Source organism: Ochotona princeps, chromosome 13 (genome assembly GCF_030435755.1).
Source record: "Ochotona princeps isolate mOchPri1 chromosome 13, mOchPri1.hap1, whole genome shotgun sequence".
Lineage (NCBI taxonomy): Eukaryota > Metazoa > Chordata > Mammalia > Lagomorpha > Ochotonidae > Ochotona > Ochotona princeps.
The window spans coordinates 16,816,363-16,829,180 of NC_080844.1; the positions used below are offsets into that span (position 1 = coordinate 16,816,363).

Genomic DNA, 12,818 nt, shown 5'->3' on the forward strand with positions numbered 1-12,818 from the left:
CTTGAATCGGCTCAGCAACAGCCTTTGTAGACATTTGGGGAGTGAACCAGCAGGTGGAAGATCTGTCTGTCTCTTTCTCTTCACTAATCTGATCTACCTTTCCAATAAAATAAATCTTAAAACACGATGGCTCAGTGACTGAAGCCTCACTATCTATGTGTTGGGATATCATATGGGTGCTGGTTCGGGTCCCAACTGCTCCACTTCCCTCCAATTCCCATCCAGCTCCCTGCTTGTGGCCTGGGAGGGCAGTAGAGGATGGCCCAAAGCCTTGGGCTGCTGCACCTGGCTTCAGATCGGTTCAGTCAAGTCATTTCAGTCACTTGAGGAGTGACCCAGTGGACAGAAGATATTTCTGTCTCTCCTGCTTTCTGTAAATATGCCTTTTCAGTAAAAGAAAAATCTTAAAAAAAAATAAAGCTCACTAAAGTGAGATATCTCATTGTTTTGATTTTAGTGATGTGTAAAAATATTTTAATTTACCTGTTGATAACTTGTATGTCTTTCTTTGATAAACAGCTGCTTAATTCTACTTCCCAGTTTTAAATTGCACCTTATGTTTTCTGTTTGGTTGTTTGAGGTCCTTATATCATAGATTGCATTTATTAATACTACCTTGTCATCCAAATATTAGGCCCCTTCCCATCTTCCAGCAGTCCCTTCAACTTATCTATACTTGTGTATAAGAAACTCTTGGATTATTTTGATTAGATTTTTAAAATTTTCTTCCTGAGAGGCAGATATTTGGAGAGAGAAAGAGAGACAGATGAATTATCTCCTGATTCCATCCCCAAATAGCCACAAAAGCCAGAGAGGAACTTCTTCTGGGTCTCTCACATGGGTTAGGGACCATAGGACTTGAGCCATCCTCCGTTGCTTTTCCAGGCCATAGGTAGGGAGCTGGATAGGAAGTGGAGAAGCTTGGTACTAAAACTAGCATCCATATGGGATGCTGGCACTGCAGGCAAAGGATTATTAGTCTGATAAGCCACTGTGCCAGTCCCAAATTTTTGGATTTTCATGCACTAAACCACATTGCATATCTGGTGAAATTATCTTTGGATCTGTATAGTAGGGGATATATTTCAATCATTGCTACTCTAATCATACACTAGATTTGAAAGGTAACATTAGTTTTCTTCAGGCTGTACCTGTAGCAAGTGACCTCATCGTAGTTTCTATGATACTTTATCTTCTGAAACGTGGCTTAAGTGATCGCAAGGTCCCAGTAGCACACTCACGTTCATGTTCGTTTTTCCTGAGACTCCTTATATTAACTCAGAAAATGTTTTACTTTTTCATTCAGTGTAGAAAAATTAACTTTCCTACCACTGAGTATTCCTTTAAACTCTGTAGTGATTTAATGTAAGCTCACATTCTTTTGAAATAAAAATTTATAAAATCACCTCATGCAATAGGAAGCATTTATAATTCCTGTTTTTTTATATTTGTTGTTTAGAAACTCAATAGGCTCCTTTGTAATAATTTATAATTTTCATTTTGTCTGAGATGATAAATGCCACCAATTTAATGGTTGAAGGGCGAAGGAGCAAATAGTGAAAACAGCAGAAAATTACACACTTGATTTAAGTAAGTGAAAACAAATAGACATGGTAAGAAAAAGTAATGGGACTTTAATAAGAATGTTATAGATCCTCAATCCTGGAGTCTCATGGTTCATTATGGGTTGACCTGCATAATTGCAACAATTTCACGGTAAACTTGCTCGTAGGCATCCATCCCAAACAAAAAGTCTATATGATTATAGTAAGAAATAGTTTTATGGTAAATGTGGTATTTGATTTCTGATCGTAAAGCTTCAACATCTTCTGCGTCAGCCAACAAATCTTGTTCACCGTTCCAAGTGGCAGTTGGCACTGTCATATTTGTCACACTGTACAATGGCGATGTTGTCTAGAAAAAAAAATAATACCTTAGAAGGTCACAGTTATTTTTAAGTTAGGAACTGAAACATTATTTTAAAATATGTTAGATACAGTGGGTTAAACTTAATGGGATTATGCAAGCCAGAGAATATGGAAGAATTGGTATTACAGATTTTACTTACGAAAAGTGCATAAATAAGTACCAGGTAGTTTGTTGTAGTTTGAAATACCCAAACTTCCATGGAAATAATTTCAGTATTACTTTAAAGTCTAAGAATATTTTTTTAAAGATTTATTTTATTTTTTTTAATTGGAAAGTCAGATATACAGAGAGGAGGAGAGACAGAGAGGAAGATCTTCCGTCCGATGATTCACTCCCCAAGTGGCCACAATGGCCAGAGCTGTGTCAATCCGAAGCCAGGGACCAGGAGCCTCTTTCTGGTCTCCCACATGGGTGCAGGGTCCCAAGGCCTTGGGCTGTCCTGCCCTGGACTGTTTTCCCAGGCCACAAGCAGGGAGCTGGTTGGGAAGTGGAGCTGTCAGGATTGGAACTGATGCCCATATGGGATCCTGGCGTGTGCAAGGCAAGGTCTTTAGCCACTAGGCTACTGCGCCGGGCCCGAAGTCTAAGACTATTTTTAACAAATTATCCAGTATGTTTATCAGTAAATTACAAATACTGGAAGTCAGTTTCAACTCTGAGCTCATTGAAATGATCTTCAAATTTTACGTAACACATATATGAGCAAAGCCCATCTGGCATGAAGTTTGGCTGAGGCAGATAAGCACAGAGAAGCATAAAATCAAAGTCAGAGTTGGGCAGTTTTCCTACATTCTTATCAACGTTTAAGCTTTTACTACTTATACAAGTCCCTGACTTCCAGAACAAATGGCTTTTAGGGCCAAAAATATATCATACCTTTTATTTTGTATTTTATCAAGTATAGAGCCATGTGTATCACAAGCACAAGATTTTTCCTCTTGAGAGTTATACATGCGCCTACAGCCTGTCAATTTCTTTACGTTTATGTAGGACATTGGTTGCTAAAATATGTGCAAAACATAGAAGAGTTACTTCAGTTGAGTGTGACAATATGGAACCAAACAGAACGATTCGCATCTGCTTGTCCTTCCTTGTGTTATAATGCCCTGAGGATTTATGGATGATCTTTAATCTGTAGCAAAATCATCTGAACCAGTAAGGAAGACAGATGACATCTGGCTTATCCGCAATTATGTACCTGATTGAAATGAAGCAAGTTCAGTTCAGGACTTCCCCAGTCAAAGGCTTTCAAGTGACTAGAATATAAAAGCTGCAAGGAAATTAGCAATAGAATCGTTACACTTGTTCATTATGGTGGCAGGTAATGAATGTTAGGGATGTGCTACATCTATTGCTAGTATTGATGCAGGTGGATTTCTTGGCTCTGCTTTGCCTTTGGGTGGTGTAAGAGATGGAAAGGCTCGGGCGCTCAGAGAGTGGGATGACAGCAGGGGAATTGAAAGAATATGCTTTTATCATTCTCATACAAATTTCCATATTCTCAAGATAGTTTACAACCCAGAGGGGAACCTGATTTGGAATCATGTGAGACCTGTTCCAAAACCCTCAGTTTCTTCAGCGGGGGCCAAAAAGTGAATTCTTGCACTGAGACTGAGACAACATGGGTTCAAAAACTGGGCTTAAGAGCCCAGGAGGTCATCCCGTGCTTTGTGCCTTCCCACCCCCAGCATTTTCACCCCTGTCTACCTTGACCTGATTAAAATCTAATTGAGTGATGCCCATTTCCCCCCGATTAAGTTTTCATTACAATGTCAAACTCTCAGATGGATCTTTTGCATTCCAAAAAGCCTTGTAAGGCTTCAGATAGTCCCAACTTTTCTAACTCTTCTCAATTCCTAAAACTCCCTCTGCTATGTGGAATTCCAGCATCAGCCAGATAGCTTTAAAATGTTTCTCTGTTTGATACTTTAATTTCTTGCTCTAATTGCAAATATGGTTTTCTCTGAAACTTTTGTCCCTCTTTCTCTTAAGTGGCGCTATCTTTTTCCTCCATCTACCAAGCATCATTGAGAGTTGGGTTATTTTTGTTTTCTTGTTCTATCCTCTTTCAGAAAACTCGCACTTCTTTTTCCTCAAGCAGTTTATTCCAAACTCTGAGTTTCTCATGTCATTCACTCACTATACTTTGCTGTTTCTGTCAATTGTTAAGCTCCTTTTGATTTCCTGTTGGCTTTTAAATTTTTTCACTTCCTCTTCATTGATCTAGTCTTCCAACCTGCACCAAACATTGACATAACAATATAATATGTAGCAAATATAATAAACCCTTGGGTACCAATGATCCCTCCAAAATCTAGTTTTTATTCATCCTCCTTTAAAAAAATTACCTGCTAGGACACATTCTAGGAAATAGGAGAGGGCAGAACAACAGCAGAGGGGTACCTGGAGACTGACAGACACAGGAAAGCAGCAGACACAACAGTGTGGTATTGCAGTGACTGATACTCCAGCAGCATTCAGCTAATGGCAATCTGAACATCACCAGCAGATGGAACTCCACCAGCAACCAAGTGGGAAGGGACTTTCACTGGGAGCTTGGGAGGTAAACCCAGACAAAGAACTGTCCATCCTGCTGGTCCATTTGATTTGACCAGAGACAGAGACAGAACAGCAGACCCCAGACGGACAGTGCGAGAACAGGGTGGATTTCATAGCCCAGTCAGTCCCCTAGAGCAGAATTGGGCACCATTTTGCATAAGGAGGCAAAGGCAAGGGAAAGGACTGAGCATACACTGAGCTGGGAGTGAACTCATATCTGACTCGGTGAACTGCAGCAACGTGGCATTCTACAGGTTCCACCGAAGACAGGTCTGGGTAGCCCTCAGACCTGTTGGCCAGCAGATCAAGAACTCTAGCAATGGTATGTCAGGCACCATTTTGTACACTATGGCAAATGCTTTAGGACTGCAGGGGACAACAGCGAACTGTACATGTGCTGAGCTCGCGAGAACTCGCTGAGTTCCATGGATTGCACTGGTCTGTAGGAAAATAATACCGACTGTGGCATCGTATGGGTCAAATTACGTCCGTGTGGCACCCAGACCTAAGTTCCAACAGGTTCTGACAAGATCAGCGCCACCAAGAACGTAGTAATATAGGACACCTGAAATCGCATTGTAGACCTGTGGGTGACACAGCTTAGAAACCTGCCCCAAGGAGAAGACTCTGCTAACCAGAAGCACAATGACCAAGAACAAAAGAAGAGACACAGGCACAATGAATATTACTGAAAACTCCCCTGCAAAGGAGCAAAACACTTTGCCAACCCCAGAGTTAACTGAGGAAGACATCGAGAAAATGGGACACACAGAATTCATAAAACTCATTTTAAAGCTTCTGATCAACAATGAGAAGCACATACAAGAGCTCAGAGAATTTAAGGAAGCAATAAAGCAAATCAAGGCTGATATATCAGAAATTAAGAACACAGTAGAGCAAATTAAAAGTACAATGGAGAGTCTCCAAAGTAGAATGAAGCAAGCAGAGAAAAGAATTTCAGAATTGGCAGATATTTCCTGTCATCAGGGAGAAGCAAACAAAAAGCCAGAAGCAGAGCTGGATCAGGCCAAAAACAGTATCCAAGAATTGAAAGACACTATTAAGGGGCCAAATATAAGAGTTATGGGAGTCCCAGAAGGTGCAGAAAGAGAAGCTGAGTTTGCAAATGTATTTAATGAAATAATAAAGGGAAATTTCCCTAATCTACAAAAAGAATTGGGAAACAAGATCCAGGAGGGTCACAGAACTCCCAGCAGGCTTGACAAAAAGCAGTCTTCACCAAGACACATGATCATAAAGCTCTCTTCAATCAAACATAAGGAAAAGATCCTTCAATGTGCACATGAAAAAAATCAATTGACATATAAAGGAATGCCAATTTACTCACAGGAGATCTCTCACAGCAAACTCTACAGGCAAGAAGAGAATGGAGTGACATATTCCAGATTCTAAAAGAAAAAAATTGTCGGTCTAGGAGAACATATCCAGCAAAGCTTTCTTTGTCTTTGAAAATGAGATCAAATTCTTCCACAGTCGGTGGGGCTGCAGGCTGGTACAGCCTCTATGGAAATCAGTATGGAGAACAATCAAACAACTCAAAATCAACATACCGTATGATCCAGCAATAGCACTCCTAGGAATATATCCAGAACACTTGTTGTATGAGAAACCAACATGCACTCCTATGTTCATAGCAGCACAATCAGTAATTGCAAAAACATGGAAGCAGCCAAAATGCCCATCAGCAGAGGATTGGATAAGAAAGCTATGGTTCATCTACTCCATGGAATACTACTCAGCTATTAAAAAAAACAAAATGCAGTTCTTTGTGGCCAAATGGGCCAAACTGGAAACCATAATGCTAAGGGAAATGAGCCAATCCCAAAAGGTTAAATACCACATGTTTGCCTTAATTTAAGATGATATGATGTTATGTATAACATGTTATGTTATGTATGTTATATGTTGTGTATAAACTAAAATTGAAATGTAAGTGAGGTGGTCACAGAAGGTGGCTGGGAACTCGCATTTACTTTTAACATATTGGTTACTCATTACTATGTCAATTAATTCCATAATGATGTAAATTTTTGCTGATGGTATGTTGGAGCTTTTAATTGACTGGGATGGTACTCTGCTAGCTCTGTCTTCAGACCAGAAAGGGTATACCTAAGAAGCCGTTGAACTTGACTGGACAATAAGATGCTGGACTCTATGTTTGGTATATGCTTGCAATGGGGGGATCTCAACTGTACTTGAACTGTGGTTATGCAACAAGGTGGAGGAATCCACCATGGTAGGAGGGTTTGGGGAAGGGTGGCGAGAATCCAAGTACCTATGAAACTGTGTCACATAATACAATGTAATTAATGAATTAAAAATAATAAATAATAAAAAAAGTAAAAAAAAAATTCTTCCACAGTCAAGAAAAGTTACAAGAATTTGCCTCTTCCAAACCTGCCCTACAAATGACACTTCAAGATGTTCTCTTCACAGAGAAGAGGAATAACACCAAACAAAACCAAAGGCAAATGGGGAAGAATATCCCAGTAAAATGACAACAGAAGACTAAACCAATGAACAACCCATTCCTAAAATGACAGGACCAAAGTACCACCCATACATATGAACCCTGAGTGTAAATGGCTTAAGCTCAATCAAACGTCATAGATTAGTAGATTAGATTAAAAACAAACAAAACCCATCTATTTATTGTCTAGAAGAGACACACTTCACCAACAAAAATCAGCGGAAACTATATCACATGGGTTTTGTTGTTTTCTGTTAGTTTCATCTCTTCATAACACTTTCTTCTGATTAAATCATTCAATGACTCATAGATCATACAGTAGCATCATTTTCTTCAAGAAAGTTCTTGATTTTCATTTCTTCAGCTACATGTTAGTCATTTAGTACCATGTTATTTAACTTCTTGGTGTTGTTAATTTCTTTTTTCTCCCTGATGTTGATTTTGTTTTGTGGCTCTTCATTTAAGGGGATGTAAAGTAGCTGTGTAATGGAGACTGTCATATCTAGTAACATGTCATTTAACTTCATGGCATTGCAAATTTTTATTTTTCTTTCTATTGTTGATGTTGTATTATGACTTTTCATTTGAGGGGATGTACAGTATCTGTGAAATGGAGACTAACATCCAGATGTGAGGATTCAATGCAGTATGCATTTCTACTTCCAGACAAAGGTGGATTTACAATGAAACTGTTTATTATATCTTGACAATAGGATGCTGGACTCTCTGCCATTGTCCATGCCCGCAATGATGGACATATGACTGTGTATGAAGAACTATATGTTAGTGATGATATAGAGGAACTAGGTGGTGGGGAGGGAATTGGGGAGGGGATAAGGGAAATATCAGGAGCCTATGGAACTGTATCATAAAATAATAATAATAATAATAATAATAATAATAATAAATGTAGAGAGTAAAGCAGATTTTAAAAAATTACCTGCTAATCTTCAATTTTAAGGCCTTGAATCCATTCATCCTGTCAGTTGGTTATTGCATTTTAGTCCCTCAATGTCCTTTAACTTATGCTTACCCAGATAAATTTCAATAATAGTTAAGGATATTCACTTACATTACACAATAATTTTCCACTTCTATTATACCATACTACTTGCTTCACAAAAACACATTCTAATCTCTATCAACCACATGCCTATAGTAATGAGACCAAACAAAATATGGGGAAAAATGCAAAACTGTGCAAATATGATCACTTTGAATTTACTATTGCAAATCTCTTGTGGGAAATTAATTTTACCCTACAACCATGTTCCAATTCTGTTGTCTATTTATTCTCCCACTCATTTAGGCAAATTACTTCATAGTTCCTCTTCTTTACACTAGTTTCTCTCCATACTCTCTCCTTTAAACATTATTGTTGTCCTTTTCCATGATGAGTTTGTGGATATAAGGATTCCCTCCTTTTATTCCTCCTTTCTCTCCTCCCACCTTCGCTTCCCACCATTCTTCCCACCTCATATTATTACAGCAGTATAATCCTCCAGCAGTAGTTCCAAGTTCAACATTCTGCTACACACATGTACCATAGCACTGTAAGTATAGACAAAGGCAGAAAATCCAGTATCATATTATGGAGATATATTTAACTGTTTCACTGGGAATCCTTCTTTTATTGAGGAATAGAAATGCATAATGCAAGGTATCTTCACTTCCAGATATGCTGGCCTTTATTAAACAGTTCCTCTATGAGATCTATGAGAGAACATTTGTCCTTTTGGGATTGGCTTATTTTATTGAGCATAATGGTCTCCAGTTGGGACCATTTTGATGCAAATGGTAGAATTTCATTCTTATTAATGGTTGAATAGTTTTCCCTGGAGTAGATACACCACAGTTTCTTTATCCAGTCTTCTTTCTATGGTCATCTGGTTTATTTGCATGTATTGGCTATTGTGGAATGTGCTATACTGTGTATAAATATAAGGTCACGTTCTCCTATGCAGATTTCACTTTATATATATTTCCAGGAATGGGCTAGCTGGCTTATTTATTGAAACTTTGTTTCCTGTTTCAACAAAATGCTAAAGCAATCATAAAAGATCTTAATTCAGGGATTTACAAATCAATTTTCACATCAAAAAAAAGGAAGACAAAGCTTTCTTTTAATTTAAGTTACTCTATTTTTTATTTATTAGATCCTATCTATCCAAGCACTTTATTCTTTTTTCTCCTATTTCATGTAATTTCTCATCTTTACAGATCATGATACTAGTTATTTCTTTGACAGATAAGTAGGTTACAAATAGATGGGTAAACAGATAATACCAAAGTGCCCATGTCTTATTACCAGAACCCTTGACCAACAAGCTTACTTTTTTCATAACAAAATTCCACAGAATTCTATCTGCAATTCCTCTTGCAGTGATTTTCAGTTATAGCTAAATACTCACAGAATGTTTTGTTTATCTATTTAAAGTCTAATTTGATGACATTTGTGTCATTGTGCAACATCTTTCCTTGATCTGGTTTCATTATAGTTTGTCCTATACCTCCATCTAGTGATATAACAGAGGTGTGTATCAGGAGCAAATTGTAAGCATCCATTTCCATCTGAGGATAGTGGCATTACCCTGGTAAGTTGAAATCAACCATGGTAGAAAAGGTTGCACCACTTAAATAGGCAAGAGCTTTTTTCTTTCTACCCTCACCACGAGAACCAGTTCTTAAACATTTACCGGAACATCCCACTTTCATCTCTCTATCAAAACCTTAACTGTTTATAGCGGTTGTGAATTTTTCTTTTTGCATGTTGAATATTATGGTTAGTTATGTATTAAGACTTGGATATAGAATAGGTTGAAATTATATTTTTGCAAAAAAATTAAAGCAAAAAAGAATGGAAGGAAGATTGGGGATTGAGACAGAGAAAAGAACAGAGAGGTATGGTTACTTCTGAAAATCATGAAACCTGTTCTTTTTATACTAAAATAAGTTTTAAAAGAGGCAACAAACAAATAAAAACCGCTTCTACCTAAAAAAATCTCAGACTAAATGAGGTATCATCTCACCCCAATTACAATGATTATCATCCAAAAATCAAAACACAGTAAATGCTGGTGGGGATAAGGGGGAAAATGTACCCTAACCCACTGTTGATGGCAATGCAGACTAGTACAGCCATTATGAAAGAAACTCTAAAGAGGTCTAAAAATAGAGTCTTGGAAATTTATCCAAATGAAAAGAATCAGCATATCAAAGAGTTATTTGTACACTCACATTTATTATAGCTCAATTCATAATACTTAAGCTATGGAGCCAACCCAGGTATCCATCAACTGATAACTGGATAAAGAAAATGTGGCGTAAGAATACTACTCAGCCATAAAAAAAAATATAATGAAATCTTGTCTTTTGCAACAACATGGATGCAACTAGAAACTATTCTGCTTACTGCAATGAACCAGTTTTAAAAAGATAGATATATATTTTCTCTAGTATGTGGTAACTAATGTAGAACACACAAAAATGTATGGCAATGAAATGAGGACTGATGAGATGACAAATCAGGTTAACCCTCTGCCTGTAGCATCACGTTCCCATGAGGGCTCCAGTTCATGTCCCAGCTGCTCCACTATGATGCACCTTCCTGCTTAGAGGCCTTGGGATACAGCTGAAGTCCTTAGGTCCCTACAACCATGTGGGAGACCTGGAAGAAGCTCTTGGCTTCTGTCCTTAGACCCACCCCTGCTTCTGCCATTGCCACCACGTCGGGAATTAATCAGCCATTGTAAAACTTTTCTTTATCTTTCTTTCTGTAAAATCTACATTTCAAATCAAAATAAGATATATATTTTTTAAATGTGGGTATGAAATAATCATTTTGGGGTAGGATTGATGTTTTAGTCCTTGTTTATGCTTCAGTGGAAATGTGGTCTTTTTTATTGTTTTAAATTATGATTAGTGGCAAATAAGCCTGCAAATAATGTTTCCAAATTATGTCTGTGCAAATACAGTTAAAGAGAGGGAAAGGAGACGGGGCCGGGGAAGAGCAGGAGAGTGAGGGAAATGAGACTGTCTTCCTGGAGCTGCGCCTATGGGATGCATAAAATATACTCTCTTTATATTAATAATAAAATACTGACCACTTCTGAGTTTTCTCGTATTATCTATCAGTGGCACTTTGTTCATTCCCACATTCTTAAGAACCTTTCTTTACTTAGGTTTTAGAATATCATAATTTCTTGATGCTAATTTTTCACTTAATGCTGTTTTAGCCATCTTGACCAGTTCATCTTCTGAAGCCTGACTTCCTAATTTTTCACATCTCAGCATCATTGTTCATCTTCTCTCCGTCTCTGCTCAGTTTGTCTGTTCACCTATGAATTTTAAATACTATATTCAAAAGGCCTATTTTGTTTAAAAGTCTGTGCTAAATCATAGGTTCCAGTCTAAACAGCTTACTAAAACTCATTGCTTGAATATCTAAAACTTAACATCTCCAAAATGAGCATTTTACCCATCCTCCAAACTCATCAATTCTCCAATCCCTCTTAATAATTTTTTCATTACTTAGGTCAGAATTAATATTGCTAAAATTATTAAATTCTTGCTAAAAATATTTTCATTGCTTAAATCAAGAATTTTAGTATCATCTAAAATTCTCCTTTTCTTTCTCACTGTGCATAGGATCCATCACAGAATCTTGTCATTTGCATATTCAGGATATACATATGTAAATTAAGAACCAATGGTTGCCACTGCCTCTGAAGTCAACAAGCAGTCTATGTCCTAATTCTTTATTACTTGGATTACTGAATTAGTTACTTGTTTCACTGCTTCCACTCTTGCCTCATTACTGTGTGTTCAACATAGCAGATAAAGTGTTCCTTTAAAAGTAGAAAGTAGTCAGTGTCATCTCTCATAGCCAAACTTTGCAGTGTCTATTTACTTTAATCAGATTTTATATCAAAGGCCTAACAATGACATATGGATTCCTCTCATTTTTCTGTTCCCTATTAAACTCCCTCTTTTTAGAAAAATATTTATTGATTTGAAAAATAGGGTTATGGGGTGAAAAGCAGGGAGACTGAGGGGTTGGGGACAGAGAGATACATGCAGAAAACAAAACAAAACAAAATAAAAAGCTTTCATCTGCGGATTCACTCTCCAAATAGTTACAATAGTTAGGGTGGGGCCAAGACAAAGCCAGGAGCCTGGAACACTGTGCCAGTCTCTCACATGGTTGGCAGGGGCCCAGATTCTTGGATTATTCTCCACTATTTTCACAAATGGATTATTAGGAACCTGGATCTAAAGTGGAGCAGCCAGGACTCAAATTGTTGCTCATATAGGATGCTTATGCTGCAGATGATGGCTTGACTTGCTGAGCTACAATGTTAGCCCTATTATTTTCTCTCTTATTTACGTTCACTGCACTCATTTCTGTGTCTCGTAAATCCCCCTGAATGATAGAAACCCTAATACTAAACCATGTATCTACAACCAACTAGTTTTTGACAGAGGAACTAAAATTATCATCTGGAGAAAAGAGTCTCTTTTAACAAATGGTGTTGGAAAAGTTGGATTTCCACATGCAGAAATGTGGAACAAAAGCCATACTTTATACCCTATACCAAAAAAAAAAAATTCAAAACGGATCAAGAACCTCAACCTAAGACCTGAAACCATAAAATTATTAGTGGAAAACATAGGGGAAATGCTGTAATAATTGGCCTAGACAAGCTACCTGTGTAAGACTCTAAAAGCGCTGGGAATAAAAGCAAAAACAAAACAAGGAGGATCATGTTAAGCTACAAAACTCATGAACAGCAAAGGAAACCTTTAACAAAGTGAAAAGAGAATAAACAGAATGGGAGAG

The 12,818-nt window shown here is 37.6% G+C and overlaps 1 protein-coding gene across 7 annotated transcripts in view; it reads right to left on the minus strand.

Moving 5' to 3' along the window:
* Positions 1–1,614: 1,614 nt before the first annotated feature.
* Positions 1,615–12,818, minus strand: part of LIPJ (lipase family member J) — a 32,813-nt gene continuing 21,609 nt past the window's right edge. For 5 of the 7 annotated variants that reach the window (XM_058671323.1, XM_058671325.1, XM_058671322.1 and 2 more), the window contains 2 exons: positions 3,128–3,199; positions 1,615–1,914 (listed from right to left, as the gene is read on the minus strand). In XM_058671323.1, coding sequence (XP_058527306.1) covers positions 1,681–1,914; positions 3,128–3,199 — 306 coding nt within the window. In that variant the 3' untranslated portion in view covers positions 1,615–1,680. The remainder of the gene's footprint in view (positions 1,915–3,127; positions 3,200–12,818) is intronic. The other 2 variants (XM_058671328.1, XM_058671326.1) reach the window with 1 other exon arrangement.